Below are 27,154 nucleotides of genomic sequence, written 5' to 3'. Positions count from 1 at the left end.
CCCTTCCCCGGGGGGGGACACGACGACTTCTGCTTATTCCCAGACTCTCTCTAATTGCTCAGTGTATTAGGCTATATCTACACGACGACAATGCTCATCGTCCCCCATCTAGGGGTGGAACCTTCTTGCTAGTTGTAGCTGTGATTGTGCCTACATTTCCTTTTCACAGGTGGCACTGTGCTCATGTTCAGCCATTACCAGGTGCGATAGATTCTCCAGGCCTTATATGTATGGTGTTCCTGAGGAGCTGGCTGACGGGTATTCTTATTCCCTCTAGTGCTGTCATCTGCCCATACTATGACAGGTTTCAGCAGGTGGGTTTGCTCACTTTTCATATGTATTAGTATGGCTTTCGGTGCATGGTATAACTTGCCGATTTCTAGGACATGGGCTTCGAGCCTCGACAGGTAGTGCATTGCCTCTACCTTCTTCTATGGTGACACATCAGCGTTGCCTCTGTGTGGTTTTAGGTATGCACTTATTCAGTTTGCAAATGTGTATTGTTTGCATGGCTCCCCTCCACAGGTAGAGCGGTCGTACTGTCCTTGTTGTCACCCTTAGATGCTGGTTCCCTACTGAGCCGCATCAGCCTTCTCTACTTCTCTTCTTTCGCAGGGCGAGTAGTTGCACTTTCTCCACATACTGTTACTGCCTGCTCGGCCAGTGTTCATAGCCATTGGGTGCTCGTGGGGTGCCTGCGCAGGTGGTGTTGGTCCAGGTTCTCTAGCCCTGACTTGTTCATCATTGTCCTGCTGGAGTGTTCTTCTCTTTTGGCAGTCTGGTGTGGTGTGTAGGGCCTCTGTCTTCAGGCATCCCTACTTCCTCCAACTTTTGTCGCATCTTGGCCCTTGATATCTAGGCATCATTCTTTTTCAGCGGAATTTAGCTTCCCTTTCTGGAGGGGTGCAAGCCTTGCCCCCTTACCGGCTTCCGTTGAATCCTTGGGATCTTAATCTGGAGCTCAGCGCTCTCCAGGCCTCTCAGTTTGAGCCTTTGCTGCAGATGTCCCTTCACTTCCTGTACTGCAAGGTGGCCTTTTTTGGTGGTAGTCTTTTCCATCTGTAGGGTGTCTGATCTAGCGGCTCTTGCCTGTCAGTCGCCCTTCATCATCAGCTGGCATCTGTTTTGGATTCGCATCTATCTGTTTCAGAAGTCCTCTTTCCGACAGACTAATTCATTATTCGTCATTCAGGAGGGTCCAAGAGGGCTGGCTATTGCGGAAGCATACCGCATCAGTGGACGGGCTCCACCTTTCTGGCTTACTTCTCATTTTGCTCGGGAAATGGTTGGGCAGTACATCATGGGGCTTCGGCCTTCCAGGGGTGCAGGGCTGCTGCCTGGTCGTCTGGGCACACTTTTCAAAGTTTTACAGAGTACACACCTTTGCATCTTCTGACACTTCCCTGGGGCGTAGAGTTTTGCAGAAAGTGGTCCTCGGATTGACCGGATTGCTTCTTCGTTTATGACCCACCAAGGGGACTGCTCTGGAACGTCCCAAGGTCAAGACTGTGTCCCCCAATGATACGGATGAGAGAACTAGATTTTTGTACTTAACGTAAAATCTCTTCCATTCATTAGGGGACACAGCTCCCACCCTGTATGTATATTACTGTTTCTCATAGATGGGTTCTTCTGGTTCTTCAGGATAACTCCTCTCCGGTTTTCTTCCTTTTTTTTTTTTTCTGTTGGCTTCTCCTGGCTGCTGCTACTGCTTTTGTACAAACTGATTAGCTCAGTGTCTGCAGGAGGGATATAGCTGAGAGGAGGAGCTAACACTTTTTTGCTTAGTGTCGCCTCCTAGTGGCAATAGCTATACCCAAGGTCAAGACTGTCTCCCCCAATGATATGAATGAGAAAAAGATTTTACGTAAATACAAAAATAGAGCTTTTTAAGGCTGTCGGATGCGTTCGGGTCCGCTCGTGAGAGCCTTCAAACGGAGCTCACAAGCGGAGCCCCGAACGCAAGTGTGAAAGTAGCCTAATGCTGTACGGAATGCTGTAAGTTTTTGAACGAATTGACTTTGCATCTATGATCCGAAGCTTGATTCACTGAAGACTAAGGAGGCATGACTTTGCAGGAAACTGGGGGCATGGCTTAAGATGCAACATTTTGCACCAAAATTCTGGCGCAAAGTAAGCCACCCTATAGGTGGCATAAAGTTAGACTAGACCATTCAAAGATGCACCAGATTTATCCTCCAGCATCAGCCGCTGTGATACACTTGGCGAGAATTTGAGTCTGTCTTGTCTGCAGTTACACTACCTTATTATTAGACAGGATTAGTAAATGTGCCCCAGTGAGTGTAGGCTGTAGATGTGTGTGCAGCCTATTTTACTCTTCATTTTCCACATGTAATGTAAAGTCTTGCCATTCTGGTGGACTACATCATGTACTCAGTGATATGATTTTTTTTTATATCAAGCATACTGTTGTGCCGTATTAAAGTCCTTACAACAAATGGATATATGTTTTTAGCTTATTTACTAACTGCAGTATTCAGAATGTCAGTGGAGATTGTTGTTGAATCAGCTTCATTCACTCTGATCTGTAGAGTATTGTTCAGAGTATTATTATTAAGTATTATCGTAAAAAATGTTTCTAGAATGCTGCAGCAGGTCGAAGATCTCCAGAAGAAAGCCAAGAAGTCAAGTAGTATGGAACTGTCAGCCTATCAGCAGTTATTGCTGCTTGTTGGAATTCATCTTTTTAAGGTAAAATTATGGGACATGCTCTACATGTCATACACAAGTTTGGTGATTGTTTCATGCCCCTGCCTTTTAGTTTTGGGCAGTTAAAGGGGTTGTCTTACTTAAGCAAATGGGATTTACCATGTAGATAAAGTTAAAGAGGACCTTTTTATAGGGTTTAAAAAAGTAACAACTGATACCTTCTGTTCGCTTACATAGCCTGTTCTCATGAGATATATACCAAATCTCAAAAGAACAGAACGTCTTCTCCCTGGCTGTGGAGGTGTCCGCTGCCTTTGGACAGTGTCCCGACCAGGAAGAAGACGACGCCCACTTGTGGGCCAGGATCGGGGGGCTCACATTCGCAGAAGCTCCTGACCCCTCTACCTTGTATCTGTGATGCAGAAGTTTTTGCACTGGTCACAAAGCATAATTATATCGCAGCAATTCCTACTATGTAGAGATCACTTTTTTAGCAGTCGTCTTGTTAGCATCACAGACAGGAATACATCCACCATTCACAACAGGTTATGGTTACAGCTAATATACTCCCCTCACCTCCCTGCACAATGACCTCTACACAGGTCACAGAGCTCAATGAACGCCACACTCCATCTGCTCCTTTTCATTAAACGGAGGAGCTGTAATTGCACCTGCGCACACCTGCAATATCGAGCAGGTAAACGAGTTCTGCGTTCTCTTCAACCATCTGATCGGTGGAGGTGTCGGCTGTTAGGCCCCTTCCAATCTGATAGTAGTATAAACATGCGGCACACAGAATATTCTATGCAATTTAAAGGGACACTGACAGGGCCAATAAGCATATTGAGGTCTATATATGTGACTACAGGTCTTATACAGGGTATTACAATCATATAAGTATCCCCCCTGTCCACATTATACAAACAGTAAACTTTAAGTTTTATAACCTGCTCCAAGGTCTGCAATCTGCCCAAGGGGCGGCGTTTCACTTCTCTTGCGCCCAGCCAGCCTCCCCAACTGCCGATTTGAAGCGCCGCCCAGCTCATGAATATTCAGTTTGCTGGGCGGCTTCTGTGGTCCCCGCTCTGAAGCGCTTCGCTTAACAGTGCCCGGCGCATGCGCCGGATCTTGTGAAGTCGGGGACAGTAAGCGCCGCCCAGCGAAGTGAATATTGATGAGCTGGGCGGCGCTTACTGTACCGGACTTTACAAGATCCGGCGCATGCGCCGGGCACTGTTAAGCGAAGCGCTTCAGAGCGGGGACCGCAGAAGCCGCCCAGCAAACTGAATATTCATGAGCTGGGCGGCGCTTCAAATCGGCAGTTGGGGAGGCTGGCTGGGCGCAAGAGAAGTGAAACGCCGCCCCTTGGGCAGATTGCAGACCTTGGAGCAGGTTATAAAACTTAGTTTACTGTTTGTATAATGTGGACAGGGGGGATACTTATATGATTGTAATACCCTGTATAAGACCTGTAGTCACATATATACCTCAATATGCTTATTGGCCCTGTCAGTGTCCCTTTAAAGGTAATTTTATTTAGTGATTTTCACAATAAAAGGTTCATGATCCAGTTATTAGGAAATTAAATGTTGCGTAACCACTATCCATATGTGAGCCGAATGTTTCGGTCCATAGGGACCTTCTTCAGTGGCTTGGGGTTTCTGTAGAAAAATAATAGCACATCTATAATGAGGTATCTGAACCCTTTGTGATTAAATGAAGTATTCAATATGAATGAATGAATATATATATATATATATATATATATATATTACACAATTGATTATGTATATAGTGAGGATAGAGACCAACATACAGAGAAAAATAGGAAGTGAGAGCATGGGAGGAATCCTATGTGGGGGTGTAAGGAAAATATAGACTAAAATGTCATTTTGCTCTATGTACTGGACAATATAAGAGATGGAAGCTGGTAAATGGTATATAGCAGTATGGTGGTTAAATGGAGATATATATATATATATATATATATATATATATATATATATATATATATATCTATGTGTGTGTGATTATGAACCCTTTGTTGTGAAAATCACTAAAATGACCCTTTTAAATTGCAAAGAATGTTCTGTGTGCCGCATATTTATACTACTGTTGGATGACCGTTGGGTAGAGCATAACACTGTGTGGTACTCCATTCTCAAGTATACCTTCCGATCTGATATTGATGACCTACCCTGACAATAGGTCATCAATACAGGAAACTGGGCGACTCCTTAAAAAGTGTAAGAAGAGTGTCATTTTTAAAGCTTTTAATATCCCACCTGTGCAATTAGAATATTTTAAGATCATGTTTGTAAAATGTTCTTTTCCCCAACTGTTTTTCTCTTACTTAGACTCCTGATGAGAGTGTGGAATTGTTAAATGACATTCAGAACTGTCTGGAAAAGGCCGTGAGCAAAAAAGCCAAAAAGAAAAAAGGTTTGTGAATTTGTACATTTAGAACTGCAGTTAGAAAGTTAGAATTGTCATACTGTCCAAGGACAGCACCTCTAAATGTATTGTAACTATAAGCTATTAATAACACTTTCCTGCCCTGTGACATACTAGTATGCCATCATGGGCTGGAGGGCCTGAATGCGGAATGTCATTGTCGGCTTATGCGCACAATTGTAATTTTGGTCCTCAACCGATGTGGACCAATTCACTTCACTGGGGCTGCAAAAGATGATGTAAGCACACCTGTGTGCTCTCCGCATCCATATGTCCTTTCTGCGGCTCAGTGAAAAAATAGAACGTGTTCTATTCTTGTCCGTTTTATGGACAAGGATAGGACAATTCCACTGAGGGCAGGATGTATGTACTGCAAAATGCGGACCACACACAGCCGGTACCCGTGTTTTGCAATTTGCAGACTAGTGAAAATGGCAATGGCCGTGTGCATGAGCTCTATTACTGCATTGCATTAGCACGGGACCGGAGCCTACAGCATCAGCAGCGGGTGTCAGCTGTAACATGTAGCTGACACTCTTCTACAATGGCTACAAATGGAGATGACTCTGATCTGGATGTTTAACCTCTTAAATGCCACAGTAAATAGCCATGTCATTTAAGAGCTTTGGCAGAGTGGCTGCCCTCCATAGACACCTTGCAACATAATTGATGGGTACCAATGCTCTTTTTGGTCACCGCACTTCAAAAAAATTGTCGTATATATGCTAAAATGGTACAGATAAAAATTGTTGACTGAAAACTCTTAGGTAGATGGATCCAGATAATTTTGATCAAATATGAGCCTCAAATTGAATTGTACATTAAGTATAGCAGTAATGCAGTTTAGGATAACCCATGCTTGCATATATATTTGTAGATAAAGCAGATTGCTGCAACATCCAGCGCCTGATGGTAACTAAAAAATAAAGTTATGGCTCAGAATAAGGCAACATAGAAACTAATTATTTGGTTGTGCAAAATTGGTAACACATAAAAAATCTGGTATTGCTGTCATCATACTGACCCGCAGAATTAAGGTAGCTTGTTATTTGTGCTGCGTGGTAATTTGAGCAACATTTTTATTTTTTTATCCCACCCAGAACAAAGATTGTAAGGTTAATCAATAAGTTTTATGTGCCCCAAAGTGGTGCCATTTTATAACTCATCCCACACGGATGTCTCCTTAACCACTCAAGGACCACAGTGTTTTTTTTTACAAATCGGCACTTCACAACTTTAACGGTTTATTGCTCGGTCATGCAACTTGACACCCAAATGAATTTTACCTCCTTTTCTTCTCACAAATACAGCTTTCTTTTGGTGGTATTTGATTGCTGCTGAGATTTTTCGTTTTTCTGATATTAATCAAAATAGACCGCAATTTTCTCAAAAACAAAGATATTTTTAACTTTTTCTGGTAAAATTGTTCAAATATAATTACATTTCTATTCAACTTTGTGTCAGAATTTATTGTGCTACATGTCTTTGATAAAAAAAAATCCAATAAGTGTATATTTATTGGTTTGCGCAAAAGTTATAGTGTTTACAAACTATAGTACAAAAATGTGAATTTCCGCATTTTGAAGCAGCTCTGACTTTCTGAGCACCTGTCATGTTACTTGAGGTGCTAGAATGCCAGGATAGTATAAATACCACCCAAATGACCCCATTTTAGAAAGAAGACACCCCAAAGTATTCGCGGAGGGACATGGTGCGTTCATGTATGATTTAATTTTTTTTCACAAGTTAGCAGAAAATGACACTTTCTGAGAAAAAAAAAAAGTTTCCATTTCTGCTAACTTCTGGCAAAAAATAAATAAAATCTCCCACGGACTCACTATGCCCCTCAGTGAATACCTTGGGGTGTCTACTTTCCAAAATGGGGTCATTTGTGGGGTGTGTTTACTGTTCTGGCATTTTGGGGGGGGGGGGGGGCTAAATTGTGAGCAACCCTGTAAAGCCTAAAGGTACTCGTTGGACTTTCGGCCCCTTTACGCACCTAGGCTGCAAAAAAGTGTCACACATGTGGTATAGTCGTACTCAGAAGAAGTATGGCAATGTGTTTTGGGGTGTATTTTTACATATACCCATGCTGGGTGAGAGAAATATCTCTGTAAATTGACAAAATTTAAAAAGTTGTCATTTACAGAGATATTTCTCACACACAGTATGGGTATATGTAAAAATACACCCCAAAACACATTGCCCTACTCCTTCTGAGTACGGTGATACCACATGTGTGACACTTGTTTGCAGCCTAGGTGCACAAAGGGGCCCAAATTCCAATGAGTACGTTTAGGATTTCACAGGGCATTTTTACGCATTTGGATTCCAAACTACTTCTCACGCTTTAGGGCCCCTAAAATACCAGGGCAGTATAAATACCCCACAAGTGACCCCATTTTGGAACGAAGACACCCCAAGGTATTCCGTGAGGGGCATGGCGAGTTCATAGAATTTTTTATTTTTTATTTTTTTGGCACAAGTTAGCGGATAATGATTTAATATATATTTTTTTTCTTACAAAGTCTCATATTCCACTAACTTGTGACAAAAAAAAAATCTTCTTTGAACTCCCCATACCTCTCACAGAATACCTTGGGGTGTCTTCTTTCCAAAATGGGGTCACTTGTGGGGTATTTAGATTGCCCTGGCATTTTAGGGGCCCTAAAGCGTGAGAATAAGTATGGAATCCAAATGTCTAAAAATGCCCTCCTAAAAGGTACTCATTGGAATTCGGACCTAGGCTGCAAAAAAGTGTCACACATGTGGTATCGCCGTACTCAAGAGAAATAGGGCAATGTGTTTTGGTGTGTCTTTTCACACATACCCAGGTGTGTGAGAAATATCTCTGTAAATGACAACTTTTTCAATTTTTTTTTATACAAAGTTGTCAATTTGCAGAGATATTTCTCTCACCCAGCATGGGTATATGTAAAAATACACCCCAAAACACATTGCCCTACTTCTTCTGAGTACGGCGATACCACATGTGTGACACTTTTTTGCAGCCAAGATGCGCAAAGGGGCCCAAATTCCAATGAGTACTTTAAGGATTTCACAGGGCATTTTTACGCATTTGGATTCCGTGAGGGGTATGGTGAGTTCATGTAAGATTTTATTTTTTGTCACAAGTTAGTGGAATATGAGACTTTGTAAGAAAAAACCCCCCAAAAAACTATTTCTGCTAACTTGTGCCAAAAAAAAATAAAATAATCTTCTATGAACTCGCCATGCCCCTCAAAAGATTTTACGGTGTTTTTGCAGTGATCAGAGAAAAAAAAAAAACGGTCACTGCGGTGGGGCGGACTGAACGCAAGTGTGGCATCCGGAATTGCGGATCTGCACTTCCGGGTCAGCACTTCCGTTCCGCAAAATATAGAACATGTCCTATTCTTGTCCGCATTTGCGGACAAGAAAAGGCATTTTCTATATAGTTCTGGCAATGTGCGGATCCGCAAAATGCGGAAAGCACATTGCCGGTGTCCGTGTTTTGCGGATCCGCAAAACACATTCGGACGTCTGAATGGAGCCTTACAGGAGGGTGATCAATGACGGGGGGTGATCAGGGAGTCTATATGGGGTGATCAGGGGTTAATAAGTGACAGGGGGGAGTGTAGTGTGGTGATTGGTGCTACTTACAGAGCTGCCTGTGTCCTCTGGTGGTCGATCCAAGCAAAAGGGACCACCAGAGGACCAGGTAGCAGGTATATTGGACGCTGTTATCAAAACTTCTAATATACCTTTCTGATGTTAAAAAAATCGCATGATCAGCACTGGCAGGCTGTAGTTCAACTTCTCAGCTGCGCCGCTGTGAACGCGCACACATGCGCGCGAAATCTCGGCTCACACGAGATGACGCCAGTAGACGTCGCTGAGACTGCCGCCGCCCGGACGCCTTTCGGCGTTACGCGTGCGGCAAGTGGTTAAAGGCTATGAACTTAATAATATTTTGTTCCAATTTGTCTTTATTTAAAATTTTCATTAGTTTTTGTTTTACAGCATTCAGTTTCACTGCCTCTGCAGACTATTGTTTTCTAACTCACAGTGAACCTGTCACAGAGCTGCTCTGACAACTCGACATGTAGCCCTGGTCTCCAGTTTCCTTGCAGCTCATAAATATTCATTATAGCTAAATTCGTATCTGTTTCAGAAGCAATTGGCGTAAACCATTGTTCACAAACTTAGGAAAGTAAATAAGACTAGGGCTACACGACGACACCTGTCGTGGCCAGGATTGCCGCGCGATGGTGAACCCATAGAAATTAATGGGATCACTGCTACTCTGCAATCCTGGCTGCGACAGGTGTCACGTGACCAGTGTAGCCCTACCCTAAGGGCGACCGAGTGATCAGAGCAGCTGTCTGATGGCATTTACTCAGGGCTGTCTTTAATATTGATTGGACCCTGGGCAAAAATTTACTTGGGCCCCCTGGATCCCGCCTTCCCACACCTTAGCAGGCAACCACGCCCTCCACCACAACACACACAACAAAAATCCACACTTCTGGTAGAGTACAGTGAATGACTGTAAATACTTCCAGTTCTGAAGACTCCAGCGGCTCAGGATCAGTGCTCTGGGCTGGAAGTGGGCACCGCTCTGCAGGAAGGAGACCAGGCCTCGGCTCACCCTAGTGTTACAGTGCACCCCACAGTATGCAGTATAGCACCCTATAGTATACAGCACCACACAGTATGCAGTATAGCACCCCACACTATACAGTACCCCACAGTATATAGTAGAGCAGCCCACAGTATAAAACACCTCACTGTATACAGCACCCCGAACTATACACAATACAGCCCCCCACAGTATACAGTACAGCAGTATAGCACTCCACAATATACAGCACCCACAGTATACTATACACTATACAGGCCCCCCACACTATACAGGTCCCCACACAGTATACAGCACCCCACTATACAGTAGTTTACAGTATATTAGCATAACATCCCCTGTCACCTTTTTCTGATGTAATCTTCACAAAAAAAGCTCCAAACTTCTACAGCAACACTCCTGGTAGGACCTGTGATGACTTCATAGCCATGTGACCAGTAATAATGCTAGGTTACTGGTCACATGGTGATGATGTTATCTAAGGTCCTAGATCACATTCACAGCTCTAACAGTACGATGCCTGGACTCAGTGTCGGCAGGCATGGCATGGCAGCACCCCATGTGTAGCTGACAGCCTGACACCCGGGGCAGTGGCTAGCAGAGCTCAAGAGGCAGCTGGCTTGGGGCCCCGCAGGAGCAACTGGGCCCGGGGCAGCTGCCCCTTTTGCCCCTTGGTAAAGACGGCCCTGCATTTACTGTGGAGGAGAAGCAGCAGTCTGCAGATACAGTGAAACTGTCAGTCAGCTGTTTTCACAAGCTTCAGGGCTGGAGCCAGGTGCGGCCACTGCCCAGTATATGAAGCTGATAAGTGGGGGGGGCCAAGAGTCAGACTGATGTGATACTGATGACCTATCCCAAGTATTAGTCACCAAAAGATAGTCGCCCTGACCTGGGATCACTCCTGTTGGCTGTCTGGTGTGGAATACAAGAGAGGGAGTCTTCTGACCGCCTTAGGTCTTTTTCCTTTGAATCTTCCTTTTACCTGTGAAGGAATGCAGCCTTCACAGAACAATGAAGTCTTGTATATGTTATCTAACTATCCCTAAGCCTGTATTACACTGGCTGAGGGTTGGCCAGATGATCGCTAACAAATGTTCGTTAGCAATGATCTGCCTGTGTGAAAGAGCTGCCAATGACCCGATGAACAATCAAACACATCTTTTATGCAGGCAAAAAAAAAAAATCTGCGTTTGCCGTTGGCAAATCATGCCTTCTAATCACGCTCTGCTGCCACCAAATAATGATTCTGTATGGAGATGAACGATGGCATTAGCGATCACACCTCCCCATACTGTGGAGGAGATCGCCGCATGTAATAGCGGCGGTCTCCTTCACTGACGAGCGGGCGATTATCAGAAAGGAATGCTTTCACCCCGACAGTCATATAAGGCTCATCTGTCAGTGTTAAGGCTAATGCGTTCTGCATTTTGTGGAACAGAAAGTCCGGCCCTCTATAGTGCTGTCCTATCCTTGTCTGTAATATGGACCAGGTGCCGTGGAATGGACATATGGAAGTGGACAGCACACGGTTTGTTCTCTACGTCTTTTGCGGCCCTATTGAAGTGAATGGGTCTGCATCCGATCCGCAGAAAATACGGATCGTATGCAGACAAAAACACCGGTCATGTGCATGAGCCCTAATGCAGCCTTTAACTCACTACAGTACAATGTAATAATTAAAGGAGAAAGAAGCAATCAGTACTTTAAAAATACCCTTACAAAAAGAAGTTATTTTGCACATTATATACTTACTGTTGGAAAAACCTTTTCTTTTACATGTTGTAATTGTGAAGCTTTTAAAATGGAAAAAAAAAAAAGATTTTTACAAGAAAAATGCCCTTACAACACACCTTTTAATGTAGTAGAACATAAAAAACACTAAACTTACTGAAACCTATAGTGACCTGATTTCCTAATGCTTTTTATTTGTTCTGTTAGCTTCAGATGAACCAGAATGGGTGGAGGTGATGGTTGAAATTCTTCTGTCACTCTATTCTAAACCAAGCAGGCTTTTCCGAGTGGTGTCTAGGAACGTCTTCAAGAAGATTTGCCAATATTTGACAAAGAATGCCCTGCAGCTGATCCTGAATGTGCGTATTGTTTTTGAAAATGTAATATTTCATATGTATACTGGTTGTCGTCCAGGATTTTAAGAAAGTTGTCCAAGAGCAGAAAATGGTATGTAAAAAAAGCCAATTTACTCATTAGACCCCCTTCAATCTTGTAGCAACATCATAAACAGCCTAGATGTAACTGCTGCAGCCAATCACTGGCCTCACTGGTCACATAGCATATAAGCAAGCATTACTGATGAGGGCAGTAATGGGCTGCAGGAGTCACATGGATGATGTATATGTTGTGACGACCAACATTCCTAGCTCTCGGGCAGCTTTCTTGAAATCCTGCACGCCCTTTAAGATTAATTAGGGGAATTTTGGTAATAAGGCTCTGTAGTTTTTATTAAGCAAAACAGAAGTGCAATTCTTTTCTTTAAACTTCCTTTTGTATCTGGCCCTGAGTGGAGAGCTGGGCTATCATCCAGGTATTACATGGGTGACCATTGATCTGAATAGCTACAATGTAAGGTGGTATCTTTCTCTGATGGTGGCTTCCCCGAGCTGTTGGCTAAAGATCTTCGGAGCTCGACCCGCAGTGATCAACAGATCGTCATATCCAGTTACATTTTAGAGGCGTTGGGGTAGAGTTATCTAGACCAGTGTGCGCTACACCGATCTTGATGTCCACTGTGCTGCCGGAGGATGCATTTAATTTATGATGAGTCGCATGGATCGTCTTAAATTAAGACATCTATCAGTCCTTGTACCTGATTGTAATCTATGCCAGTTTGTGGCTGGGTAGACTTCATTCATCATTTACGCTAGAAAACTTTGCGGAATTGATGAGCCCTGCCACACCCTCACTACGCCATCTTTTTGGAAAGTGGTGGGGGTGGTGTAAAAAACGTCAGTTGCGTTTTTCATTTAGCCAAGGTTTGCCACTTTTTTACACCAGTTACTGGCAAGGGGGCATAATAACTGTCTGCGATAAGACCACCTATTGCTTTTCATTTTAAGGTAAAAAAATAATACTGCTATGAAGCTGATATATGCAATGACGTATCAATGTGTAATCTTAATTTCCCAGTCACGCAGTGACTTCTAATGTTCAGTTCTCCTTTCCAATGTCTGCTCAAGGTTTTTGACCCAGAAGACGAGCAGGATGAGGAAAGTGCAATCGTGGTGACAGACGATAAGGATTTAATGAAGGATTCTGAAGATGAGGTGGAGTTGTCTCTAAATCTCCAATCTACTTTTTATCTGTGCTTGTAGCACTGCTTACTTTTTGTTTTTAACGGTCTTCTGAAAATGTTTTTATATAAATACAAGGCATTCACTTTACATACCAATTTGCATCATTATTAGGATGTATTAAAGGGGTTTCCCAGGATTACTATGGCTTTTAGCAGATAATTCTCATGTAGTTGCTTACCTCATCTATATCTTCCCCATGCTTATCAATCTTCTTCTGACCTGTTTTTGTGAAAACAAATAACTCTGGATTGTTCACATTCTGTATGTAGCACTTCCTGTTGCTGTATCCAACCAATCCCATGATGCACTCTGTTCTCTGCCACACCTCCAGCACTTCCTGTAACGACACCCAGCTGGTTTATAGCTCCTCCCACCCAGCTAGTTACACAGACACTCCCCTATCCCTACCTCTGTAGAGACATTAACATCACAGGATATAGGAAAGAGTTGAAAGGGCCACTGCCCACAACAGTAGAACTAAATTACAGCTATCTTCATTAATTTATAAATGATTAAAATGCCTCTTAATCGCAATTAAATGCTGATTTATTTTTTTATTTTTGTTCTGATAAGGAAGAGGAGAGCAGCTCTGATGAGGACAGTGCAGATGAGGGTGGTGATGAAGCTAAAGAGAGCGATGATGAAGAAGAGCCGGCGGATGAAAATGTGAATGAAGTGTTCCGTAAACAGCTGATGGAAGTCTTGCAAGGTGGCAGAGCCATGGTTAGTGAGCCGTTTACCTAGGGTTATCATCTAATGTGTGATAGATTTGGAGGTGGTCAATGGAGAGGATGAAGACTATGCTGAGAGTAACTGTTTAATATTTTCATGGCAGGATGGTGAAGACAGTGATGATGATGAGGTGGATGATGAGACCATGATGGCCCTCGATAAGAATCTGTCAGCGTTATTTGCAGAACAGCAAAAGCGCATTCAGGCCAAGAAGGATGAGAAGGCCAAAATCCGTGGAGAAAAGATATTGCGGAAGGATTTTAAGACTAAGGTATGTAAAGAATATTCCTTAGGGTCCTTAGACGCATGAATTTGTCTCATCGTGTGTTTTTTTATTTTTTTTTTGCACACCTACAGTTTTTGGTTTGTTTTTTGTTTTAGTTTTTTTGCATATAGTGTGGCTTACCACTAGCTATTTTTCTCAATAGAGAAGGTGCTATCAATATGCCGGGGGAAAAAAAAAACAAGAGCTAAAGTATGCTGTGTTTTTGAAAAGGAGCAAAAAACGGTGGTACCTAAAAAAAAAAAAAATTAAAAAAATTTTGTGTTCTGAATTTCCACTAACGTCTGTATCTGTCATTTTATGTTGCAAAAAACCCCCACTAAAAACCTATGCATGAAAGCAGCCTGTAGGGTACTGCACGCAAATGCGGTTTTCAGAACAGAAAATGTGCATGGTTTGAGGGTTTTGATGTTGAAATCAGCACAAGGAATTTCAAAATGCACACGGCAGGTCAATTTCCACACGTTAAAAAAAACAAAGTGCACATGAGATTTGTCTAATCTCATTCACTTTGCTGGTTGAAAAACCGTGTGTAATCCGCAACAAGTACAGGTAGCCGGATTCTACATGAAAAACGGACATGTGATTGACATTTTGCCATCACGTGTCCGTTTTGGGACCAATGGTAGTCTATGGGGTTATTTACACAGCAGTTTTTTTGATGGCCAGCGAATAACAGATGTCAAAAAATACTATTGACTGGGTCCGTTTTTAAATGTCAGTTTCTCAGATCGTTAGAAAAAACGTTTGTTAAAAATGAACAGCTCATCCGGTTTTAATGGACTTTTTTTTTTCCACTGTCGTGTGCATGTAGCCTTAGGATCATTTCACACAAAAGTGGATCCAGCAGTCCCTTTTTCTTTAAATTCTAGTTCTGGCTTTGGCTAAAAGAAAAAAACTTCACAAACAACTGCCTCATAAAACTGCAGCTGCAAATGGGTTTACCCACCCTGTGATAAAAGTTATAGTATTCCAACTTTTAGACAGTATGTATGCCCATTCATTTAAAGGATAACTGTCGCACTTAGACCCTAATTTCAATTTTCATATACTGTAGTTACTAATAACATGATATTCCAGAATCAGTTACTATTAGACTGACTTACCCCATATTTAATAAGATTCAGCCCTTAGCATCCAGTCTGCATAAAACTGCAATTTCACTATTCAGTTAAGATGGCCGCCACTGCCCTCACCCTGAGGCTAATCCCGCCTGCCCTTACTAGCCAGTAACAATAGCCCCCCAAAAGTGTCAGTAACCACAGCCCTCCCTCTTAAGGGTTAATCTCCTGCAGCACAAAGGGGTCCTCTTACCACATGTTGCTTTCATTTATACACTGAGCAGACGGCAGATCTCCCTTCCCTGGTCTGCGCTGCTTCAGCTCTGCATTGTCCCAGTCTGCTGAGTGAGGGATCGTCTGCCAAGCGCAGGGACAGGGAGAAGTGCACACAGCCCAGGCACTGTTATCAGCTGCTGGGGAGGACCTGGCTTTAATAATTTACTTACAGTCCCTGTCTGTCAGTAATGTGACCTTGCACGCTGAGTGCTTCTGCGTCCTCCGTCCTTAAACAGATAGACGGACCCTGCCTAGCAACACTATTTTAACCCCTTAGTGACCAAGCCTGTTTGGGCCTTTATGACCAAGCGTTTTTCAAACTTTTTTCATGGTCTCGTTCCAAGAGCTATAACTTTTTTATTTTTTCGTCTATATAGCTTTATGAGGGCTTGTTTTTTACGGGACAAGTTGTAGTTTTAAATGGCACCATTTTGGGGTACACATAACTTTCTGATTAACTTTTATTAACTCTTTCTGGGAGGGAGATGGGGGAAAAATAGCAATACTGCCACTGCGTTTTTAAATTATACATTTTACAGCGTTCATTTTTTGGTACAAATAACATAATATCTTTATTCTCTGGGTCAGTACGATTACAGTGATACTAAACACTTATAATTTTTTTTACGTTTTACTACTTTTTTTTTCCCAATAAAGCCCCTTTTATTAACCAAAAAAATGATTTTGCATTGCCACTTCACAAGACCCATAACTTTTTTTTTTTTCTTTTTCTATGGATTTGTGTGAGAGCTTGATTTTTGAGGGACAACTTGTATTTTTCATTGGTATCATTTTGCAGAAAATGGCGCTTTTTGATCGCTTGTTATTACGTTTTTTTCGGTGGAAACTAAGAATAAATTCGAAAATCTTTTTTTTTTTTTTTTTTGTTTTTTTAACGGCGTTCACCATAGGGGATAATTTATGTAATATTTATGTAGTCCGGGTCGTTACGGACGCGGCAATACCAAACATATGGGGGATATTTTCTTTTTGCAATTTTTTTCATTGAAAAGCGTATTTTAGATGGAAAAAAAGCATATTTTTTATTTTATGGAATTTTTTTTATTTAATGAATGTGTATTTTTTTCTATTTTTTTTTTTTTTACTACTTAAAAGTCCCACAAGGGGACTATAATATACAGTATTTTGATTGCATTATCTCTATAAAGCATTACATTTCAATAGCAATGCATTTCAAACATTAACCAGCAGGCTGCGCCAGAGAGGCACAGCCTGCTGGAGATAATGGAATTTTCGGGGTGCTGATGGGAGACAGAGGGAGTCTGCTCCCTCTGTCACCACTTTACATGCAGCAGGCGCCATTGCGCCCGGCATGTAAAGGGTTAAACAGCCCGGATCGTCACTTCTTCCGGTCTGGGCTGTTAGAGCAGGGCCCCGTGCAGCGCTTAGACCGGGCCGCCGTAAAAACGCGGCGGCCCAGCCTAAGCCCCCTTAGTGACCGCCGTAAAAAACGCGTATGGGTGGTCACTAAGGGGTTATGCACAGGTAAAAGTAGGCAGTACAGGGAACAAAACTGTGGAATTAAGGGGTAATTGAATACACAGTGAAAAGTTGAAATGGGGCCACCAAGGAGATATTAATCACCACAATCCAATACTCCAAAAAATATATATATATATATATATATATATATATATATATATACACGACAGTTATACTTTAAGCAGCTCCCAGCGCTGAAACTCCATTTAATTTTTCCTTTTCAAAAGTTTTCTTAATTTATCATCCAGCAAACATTGTGGTCCAGGGTGGATTTAGCTGTAGTCCCTCTGGTGTCCAGTAGATGGCAGCAAGACTACTATTCAGGTTTTACAGTCCAGACTACTGTGTGTTAGCTTTTCCTACCCAATAAGTCATCGCTTGGGTATGAAAATACAGATCAAATACCAATGTGCAATACATATCTTGTTTTTTTAGAATATGTGCAGTTTTTCTTTCTGTATTGTGGTTTGTTTGTATCCATTTTTTTTGTAAAGGATTTACTTTTTTAATTTTATTTTTGCTGTTTTGTAATATTGCAGAAAGACAGACAGATACTCAAAAAATGAAACAAATATGCACACATACGTGTTAAATTCAGCCCACTGCTTCTTATAGGCTAAAGATGGTACCATATGGATCCATTGGAACATGCAGTGTTTTGGCAGAGGATTCGCCAAAACGTGTGCAAACTGAGGACATTTGTCAGACGGACAGGCTCCTGATCCGTCTGGATCCGTCTCTCCGGTGTCATCTGGAAAAACGGATCCGGCATTTTTTTTATTCCACATTTTTTGCGGTCTGATCATGCTCGGACTGCAAAAATGGATCCGTTTTGCCAGAACACTCGGGGCTGGATCCGGCATTAATGTATGTCAATGGGAAAAAATGCCGGATACGCCATTACGGCAAGTGTGGAATTTTGGACGGAGATAAAACCGCAGCATGCTGCTGTATTATCTCCGTCCTGAAAAGTAAAAAAGACTGAACTGAAGACCTCCTGATCGGATGGCTCTCCGTTCAGAATGCATGGGGATATAACTGATCAGTTATTTTCCGGTATTGAGCCCCTAGGACGGAACTCAATGCCGGAAAAGAATATTGCTAGTGTGAAAGTATCCTAAAGGGGTTGTCCACCTCTTTTTCATATTGATGGCCTATTCTCAGGATAGCACATTGAACAGAGCTGGAGCTACTGCAGAATAACTAATCGGTGGTGGAATGAGATGTCCAGCAATCAAATATTGATGGCTTTTCCTGAGGATAGACGATTAACATTTGTTTTAACTTTTTTTTCCTATCTACAAGCCAGCAGTTATCGTCAGAAAATACTGCCAACTTGCCCCCGCCCCCCGAGAATGGAGCCCAGCTTTACAGGCCTCCCTCAAACATACCCCTACCCTAAGGGGACATACCACTAGCTACTATAAATTTCTACACACCCCTCTGGACTATGGTAAGGGCGAATGGGCAATAGATAAATGGCTCAAGGACATCACGCAGTTAACGATGTCCACCTTTATCAGGCTCTGGAACGCAATCTTCCTTATTTGCCATCCAACTGCTACAGGGAGATGACCCTACAGATTTATCACCGGGCATACATCTCTCCAGTTCAGGACCACCGTATGGACGTCTTGGACTCTGACAACTGCTTCCGATGTAAGACAGAAGCAGACATTTTTCATTGTTTGTGGCTGTGCCTGGTTATACAATCTTTCTGGAGTAAAGTCCACACATTTACCACCACCCATTAGACATCAGCAGCACCTCTAGATCTTATATGGTCCATCTTTGGGTACATTGACCCGACTAGTACACAGTGCACTCCTGGTAGTAGGAAATTGTTATGTCTGGTAGCAGCAGCAGGAATCAAGACTATCCTTCACACGTGGATCGACCCCACACCCCAACCGTTTGAGCTATTTCTTGAGAAAGTCTCCTTGTTAATGAAGATGGACTGGGTAGAGACATCTTCCAGGAAGGAGATCCATGTTAAGCAGTTTTTTGCATGCTGGGAAATCTTTTTATAGATATACTGCCCCTCCAGGTTAGAAGATGCATCCAGGAATGTTTTCAACTAACTCTTGGTATCAGACGCGTTTCTTACTAAACGATCCGCCAATTTCAGGGATATGAATCTACTTAAGGGGGCGGGGTTGGGGGGGTGCCTGCTTGGGGTTTCAAATCCACTGACTGTGGAGGAGAGCTGAACATGTTGGGCTACTGTTATGTTCTATTCACCTCGCGGTTTGAGGGGTGTCAAGTTATGGTTACTGATTTGCGCTGTACTACTAATCTCCCATATCCCCCATGCTTTTTTCTTCCCCCTTTCCCACTTACATGGAAAAACTGATGTCGGAAGGTTGACGCAACAGCTCCAATACATTATTCTGATTGTATATGTTGGAACTTTTTTTTTACTGATGACATGATGCTAAAAGAACTGATGTAAATTACTACTTATCACATCACACTGTGTGTACTTCTTTATTAGGTCAACCTGAAATAAAAATATTTGAAATGTAAAAATATGGGAGAACCCTTTTATTTATATGCTTTCAATTTAAAGGACATCTGTCAGCAGATTTGTACCTATGAACCTGGCTGATGTGTTACATGTACACTTGGCAGCTAAAGGCATCTGTGTTGGTCCCGTGTTCATATGTGCCCGCATTGCTGAGAAAAATGAGGTTTTAATGTATGCAAACTGAGCCTCTAAGAGCAACGAGGGCATTGCTGTTACACCTAGAGGCTCAGCTCTCTCTGCAACTGATGCACCCTCTGCACTTTGACGGGATCAGCCGGTGTAAATGTGATCACACCTGACCCTGTGCAGAGGGGGCGGCAGTTGCAACAAAAAAAAACCTGAACCTCTAGGTGTCTTCAGCTGCCAATTGCACATATAACAGGTCAGCCAGGTTCATAGGTACAAATCTGCTGACAGATGCCCTAAATGGACTACCCGGGGAACAATGTAATAATGCAAGATGTGTTATCTGTCATGCAGGTTCTGGACTTGATTGAAGTATTTGTGACCAAGCTGCCAGATAGTCCGCTGGTATTCAGTGTCATTGAGCCATTGATTTCTGTGATAGAACAGAGTATGAGCTCCGAGTCCAGCCAGCAGGATCAGGATTTCCTCCGTAAAACAGCTGACATTTTCATGTAAGTACATACCAGTTTGCAAATTGCAAATCATTAGGTAGGTATTCTGTAGAAATCTGGTTAATGTGGGCTACGTTCATTCTGACATATCTCCAAAGATAATAAACCTGTAAAAAGATATCGCCATAAAATTATTTCCAGTATTTTTGCCATTAAAACGCTTAGGCTACTTTCACACTAGCGTTCGATCGGATCCGTTCTGAACGGATCCGATCGTAATAATGCAGACGGAGGCTCCGTTCAGAACGGATCCGTCTGCATTATATTAGCAAAAAAAAGCTAAGTGTGAAAATAGCCTGGGACGGATCCGTCCAGACTTTCAATGTAAAGTCAATGGGGGACGGATCCGCTTGAAGATTGAGCCATATTGTGGCATCTTCAAACGGATCCGTCCCCATTGACTTACATTGTAAATCTGGACGGATCCGCACGGCCAGGCGGACACCCGAACGCTGCAAGCAGCGTTCAGCTGTCCGCCTGTCCGTGCGGAGGCGAGCGGAGGCTGAACGCCGCCATACTGATGCAGTCTGAGCGGATCCGCTCCATTCAGACTGCATCAGGGCTGGACGGCTGCGTTCGGGTCCGCTCGTGAGCCCCTTCAAACGGAGCTCACGAGCGGACACCCGAACGCTAGTGTGAAAGCAGCCTTAGAAATGTTCCTTTTCCCATCACTAATCTACGGTAAATTGGGAGCGGAATCCCTAATGGAATTCTTACATAACCTGAACCTTGTACTTGATGACCAGTTCGGTCATCCCTAGTTACTAACCAGGGTTGTGGTCTAGATGTACCGTACTGTTAGTGTCCAAAGTCTAGGAGCTTTTCTCACATGTATTAGAAAATACCTTTTGTTCTGGAGCCATTTTAAAGATTGCTGTGGGACAATCACGGATGACTCTGACGTTTCTTCAAGCAGCTAAATTGAGTATTTCCAGTAAAAAAAAAAAAAAAATGCCTTCATATGTAATTCCATCTATTATTGTGATGGTCTTGAAGGGGAATATTTTCTTTAAATTGCATCATTTATATGTGGCATGACTTTTGCCTATATAATAAAAAAAAATGTAATGTACCAAAGGTCGTCATGTTTTTACCCTTGTCTACCTTACAGCAGCAGTAATCTTCTATTGCGTTGCTCATCTTTAGTATGAGTGTAAGGCCACGGGTGTTGATTGACCATTCCATGAAGAGCATTTAGTAACATGGCAGCATAGTGCGACGTTTGCATTCAGCTCTGCTACATTTAGTGGCTAGAATAAGCTCAAATCCTGCAGAGTTATTTTGTTTTGACTATTTTTATATACGACACTTTCTACATTGAAATGACTGTCATGTTTTAGCATCTTAGCATAATCCTTTTTGTACTCGCCACCGTGCATTCACAAATGATGTCATTAGCATAAAGTAATGGATCTCCACATGTTCAGCAATGTTTGCATCCACTGGTAAGCAGCTGGCCGATCCTTATCCGTTTTCTTGTGTTTGGGGAAAATGCTGGACGTACTATGGAAGAAACAAGGAATTGCCTTGGAGGCAAAGCATCTGCGACATTGATAAGACCCTGATATGGAGGCTGTAGATGAGTTATCTGGTTTACTGGAATTTGCTGCCTAGCGGAATGCATTAAAGTCTAGTTTTACACTAGCGTTATTGGCTCCGGCAGGGAACAGCCTGGTGGAGCGCTATAGATCTGGTATAGCCGGATGTTACAGCAATGCCCACCAGCACCATTGACTATAATGGAGTCCGGCAGCTACCTGGCAAATATTCCAGGATTCGGCAGGACAAAAACAGCTGCATGCAGCAGAACCGCCTGCCGGAGACCCCTAAATGTGAGTGTGAAACCTTTAGGGTAATAGTTATGTGTCTCCTCATGCCTGAATTGTGAAGATTGGGCTCTGTTCACAAAGGGGCAGCTTTAACATTCCCACGTATGGTGTGCGTTTTAGACTGGCTGTCGGGACCTGGTTCATCGCTGTGGGTCAGGCTGGATGATAACTGTGGTGCAGGGCTAGACACTTTTGTTTGACCTTATACCAACTCTTGGTTGGCTTAGATAAAGACAGAATTGTGGCACAATTTTGACCCAAAATGTCACATATTAGGACATGCCCCTTTCCTGCAAAGTCGGGACCCTTTTCAGTTAAAGAGGTTATCCCATCTGAGACTATGGGGGCATATCACTAGGATATGCCCCTATTGTCTGATAGGTGCGGGTATTACCTCTGGGACCAGCACCTACAAGGAGAACGGAGCGGAGAAACTTGAGGGCGCACTGCGCATGCGCAGCCGCCCTCTCTTCATTTCTATGGAGCCGCCAAAAATCGGCTCTTTCCGTCGGCCCCATAGAAATGAATGGGAGCGGTGGCCGCGCATGTGCGGTGCGCTCCCATTCACTTAATGGGAGAGGCGGGGAGCTGCGCCTAGTGGTGGACGGACCCCAGCCACAACTCTCCCCAGCTCCGTTCTCCTTGTCGGTGAGGGTCCCAGAGGTGGGACCCGCACCTATTAGACAATATTGTCTAAGATGGGATAACCCCTTTAATCTACACCTTTTGGTGAGTTAGTTGCCCAGGATTTCTCCAAGATTAGATGTGCCATATTGTGTAGTCTCATTAGTAAATTTGGGCCTCTGTGTTTTCAGTAAAATCCTCCAGTGGAAGCTTCTGATGCATGCTGCTATATATGCACACAGTAGCATACGTCACCCATAGACTACCCCCAAACAATAATAAACCTTTTCTGTTCCAGAAAGTGCAGAAGACTTTTTCCTATACAGTTAGAGGAGTTGGCCAGTTTCTAATTTAATTTGTCAATGTACAGTCATGTATATTCCATACAGACATACATGACTGTTTTTATGGCATTTTGAAAAATGTAATAAAAAATTGGCCAACCTCTTTAAAGAAAAAAAATATCTAAGTATTCAGGTGTATACATGCCCTGCAGATGCCAAGAGGACACTGACATGTGTTGGATGTGTATGGCCCTATAGGTAGATTTGGTGTATGTGGCAGGAGCTTTGCCAGTGTACAAGCCACATATGGAGTAAAAATGCAGTGTGGACATAGTATTAAGGGGGTGTTCCAGGTTTCCTACTCCCATTTTCTTGAATAGGAGCAGATCTGCAGTACCCAGGCACGGCCACTATAAAGTGTACAGAACTGGGCTGTTCAGGCACACTACAGGATAGCTCATCAAAGCACTGGAAAACTCCTTTAAATTGTAATCCGTCTAATGCATTTTTAAAGGGATTGTGTCATCTGATTGTGATATGCCACCAATGTCGGATAGGTGCGGCTCTCGCCTCTGGGACGGAGCCCCCAAAGCGAAAGAGGGCGCATGTGTGGAGCGTTCTCCATTCACTTGTGTAGGCGTTCCGATAATAGCGCGCTTGGCTATTTTTGGAACTTCCATAAAAGTGAATGGAGAGTGCACCAGCATGTGCATCACCTCTATGACAGTGCCAGAAATTGCTGCGCCAGCGCTTGGCTACTATCAGAACTGCCATCGAAGTGAGTGGAAGGTGGCTGTGCTTGTGCGGTGCACTCTCCTTCACTTTGGGGGCCCATTCTGGAGAGAGGAGTTGGTCTCAGAGGCGAGACCCACACCTATCTGACTTTGGTGGCATAGCCTAGTAATATGCCACCGATGTCTGAGACTAGACAACTTTATAAAAAATTATATTATTATTGTCACAAACTTTAAAACCAAGCTGGCTGTTCAGATCTGGTATGCCATGTCATTCATAGGGTTAACTTATGAAGCTGTATTAGTTTGGTAAATGAAGTGCAGTTTTGTGTTACTGATTTTCTTATCCTTTTAACTTTGCAGTGTCAAAGGGGTTGTTTATTTATGGGGGACTTTCAGGCAGACCCTCCCACATGGCCAGACCTGTGGAGGCAAGCATACTTACCTGTTCAGTTCCAGCAAAATTGACCCTCTTAAAACTTAACTTTTACTTAGTTCTAATTACAGTCATGTGAAAAAATTAGGACACCCTTTGAAAGCATGTGGTTTTTTGTAACATTTTTAATAAAAGGTTATTTCATCTCCGTTTCAACAATACAGAGAGATTAAAGTAATCCAACTAAACAAAGAAAACTGAAGAAAAGTCTTTTCAAGATCTTCTGTAAATGTCATTCTACAAAAATGCCTATTCTAACTGAGGAAAAAGATAGGACACCCTCACATGTATTCCCTCTTAAATTGGCTCAGATCTCACACAGGTATATCACACCAGGTGCACATAATTAGTAGATCGTTACTCTGCATGTTGAATGAGGCTTGCCCTATTTAAACCTCAGACATTTAGTTTGGTGTGCTCCTGACTGTTGAAGTGAGAGTGAGCACCATGGTGAGAGCAAAAGAGCTGTCAGAGGACTTCAGAAAAAAGATTGTAGCAGCCTATGAGTCTGGGAAGGGATTTAAAAAGATCTCAAAAGATTTTGAAATCAGCCATTCCACTGTCCGGAAGATAGTCTACAAGTGGAGGGCTTTCAAAACAACTGCCAACATGCCCAGGACTGGTCGCCCCAGCAAGTTCACCCCAAGAGCAGACCGCAAGATGCTAAAAGAGGTCTCCAAAAACCCTAAAGTGTCATCTCGAGAACTACAGCAGGCTCTGGCTACTGTTGATGTAGAAGTACATGCCTCTACAATCAGAAAGAGACTGTACAAGTTTAACTTGCATGGGAGGTGTGCAAGGAGGAAACCTTTGCTTTCCAAGAGAAACATCGAGGCCAGACTGACATTTGCCAGAGATAAAGTTGACAAAGACCAGGACTTCTGGAATAATGTTCTTTGGACAGATGAGTCCAAAATTGAATTATTTGGACACAACAGCAGAGGACATGTTTGGCGTAAACCAAACACAGCATTCCAAGAAAAGAACCTCATACCAACTGTGAAGCATGGAGGTGGAAGTGTCATGGTTTGGGGCTGCTTTGCTGCAGCAGGACCTGGTCAGCTCACCATCATAGAATCCACGATGAATTCTACTGTGTATCAGAAGGTGCTTGAAGAACATGTGAGACCATCAGTTAGAAAATTAAAGCTGAAGCGGAACTGGACCATGCAACATGACAATGACCCAAAACATACTAGTAAATCAACCAAAGATTGGCTGAAAAAGAAGAAATGGAGAGTCCTGGAATGGCCAAGTCAAAGTCCAGATTTGAATCCCATTGAGATGCTGTGGGGTGACTTGAAAAGGGCTGTACGTGCAAGAAACCCCTCAAACATCTCACAGCTGAAAAAGTTCTGCATTGAGGAGTGGGGTAAAATTTCCTCAGACCGATGTCGAAGACTGGTAGATGGCTACAAGAACCGTCTCACTGCAGTTATTTCAGCCAAAGGAGGTAACACTCGCTATTAGGGGCAAGGGTGTCCTATCTTTTTCCTCAGTTAGAATAGGCATTTTTGTAGAATGACATTTACAGAAGATCTTGAAAAGACTTTTCTTCAGTTTTCTTTGTTTAGTTGGATTACTTTAATCTCTCTGTATTGTTGAAACGGAGATGAAATAACCTTTTATTAAAAATGTTACAAAAAAACACATGCTTTCAAAGGGTGTCCTAATTTTTTCACATGACTGTATAAAATAATACCACATGCGTGGTTCACCAGTGAATATCTGTGAATCAAACAGTAATCAAAAAAATGGTGAAAAATACTTATACAGAATCGCCCATCATTGATATGGATATGGAGGTTGGTGTACAAAGGGCAGTAATGGGGAGTATTGGAGTGCCTGTCCTATCCCTGCACTCGCCCTCTGTAAAGCCTCAGCCCAGGGACATCCCCTGATGGTGGAGACTCCCTGTCCTCGAACCTGGACTGGTTGCCCTATGTATACCCTCCCCTCAGTGGCCAATAATCCGGCAACCTGTATAAATGACGGATATAGCTAATCTCACAGGTTAGGCTACTTTCACACTAGCGCTTGATCGGATACGTTCTGAACGGATCCGATCATATTAATGCAGACGGAGGCTCCGTTCAGTACGGATCCGTCTGCATTAATAACTTAGAAAAATTTCTAAGTGCGCAAGATGCCTGAGCGGATCCGTTCAGACTTTCAATGTAAAGTCAATGGGGGACCGATCCGCTTGAAGATTGAGCCATATGGTGTCATCTTCAAGTGGATCCGTTCCCATTGACTTACATTGTAAGTCTGAACGGATCCGCACTGGCCAGGCGGACAGCTGAACGCTGCAAGCAGCGTTCAGCTGTCCGCCTGGCCGTGCAGAGGCGAGCGGAGCGGAGGCTGAACGCCGCCAAACTGATGCAGTCTGAGCGGATCCGCTCCATTCAGACTGCATCAGGGCTGGATGGAGGCGTTCGGGTCCGCTCGTGAGCTCCTTCAAACGGAGCTCACGAGCGGACCGACGAACGCTAGTGTAAAAGTAGCCTTAATTATCACCTGCCTAGATAGCGGCCCATGTAGATGGAAAAATATATCGTGTTCAGGTGTGGATAACACCTCAGTCGCCACGAAAACAAGCCCCTTGGAAACGTAGTGATAGACAAACTTTCCCAGGTTTTTTAAAAGCATAATCCCCGACGCGTTTCCCCTGTATTCAGGTTCATCAGGGGGTAAACAGTCATGGGTAAACCGTCTTGGTTAATGATAATTATAATATAAAGTGATACACTTATAATACAAAATGATACGAATGGAGGATACGGAACCAGATAGCACGGATAATAATATTTTGTATTATAAGTGTATCACTTTATATTATAATTATCATTAACTAAGACGGTTTACCCATGACTGTTTATTTACCCCCTGATGAACCTGAATACAGGGGAAACGCGTCGGGAATTATGCTTTAAAAAACCTGGGAAAGTTTGTCTATCACTACGTTTCCAAGGGGCTTGTTTTCGTGGCGACTGAGGTGTTATCCACACCTGAACACGATATATTTTTCCATCTACATGGGCCGCTATCTAGGCAGGTGATAATTAACCTGTGAGATTAGCTATATCCATCATTTATACAGGTTGCCGGATTATTGGCCACTGAGGGGAGGGTATACATAGGGCAGCCAGTCCAGGTTCGAGGACAGGGAGT

The 27,154-nt window shown here is 43.0% G+C and overlaps 1 protein-coding gene across 1 annotated transcript in view; it reads left to right on the top strand.

The window, feature by feature from the left end:
* The window catches only part of MYBBP1A (MYB binding protein 1a), an 85,356-nt gene that overhangs the window by 36,198 nt on the left and 22,004 nt on the right, over window positions 1-27,154 (top strand). The window contains exons 13-19 of the mRNA XM_044285210.1: window positions 2,604-2,712; window positions 5,028-5,112; window positions 11,684-11,835; window positions 12,940-13,026; window positions 13,630-13,779; window positions 13,892-14,059; window positions 19,919-20,076. Of these exons, the coding sequence (XP_044141145.1) occupies window positions 2,604-2,712; window positions 5,028-5,112; window positions 11,684-11,835; window positions 12,940-13,026; window positions 13,630-13,779; window positions 13,892-14,059; window positions 19,919-20,076 (909 nt within the window). The remainder of the gene's footprint in view (window positions 1-2,603; window positions 2,713-5,027; window positions 5,113-11,683; window positions 11,836-12,939; window positions 13,027-13,629; window positions 13,780-13,891; window positions 14,060-19,918; window positions 20,077-27,154) is intronic.

The sequence above is a fragment of the Bufo gargarizans genome, chromosome 3, assembly GCF_014858855.1.
Source record: "Bufo gargarizans isolate SCDJY-AF-19 chromosome 3, ASM1485885v1, whole genome shotgun sequence".
In the NCBI taxonomy this organism is placed as follows: domain Eukaryota; kingdom Metazoa; phylum Chordata; class Amphibia; order Anura; family Bufonidae; genus Bufo; species Bufo gargarizans.
Note: the sequence above shows the minus strand (reverse complement) of the source record. Positions and strands in the feature narration are given on the sequence as shown.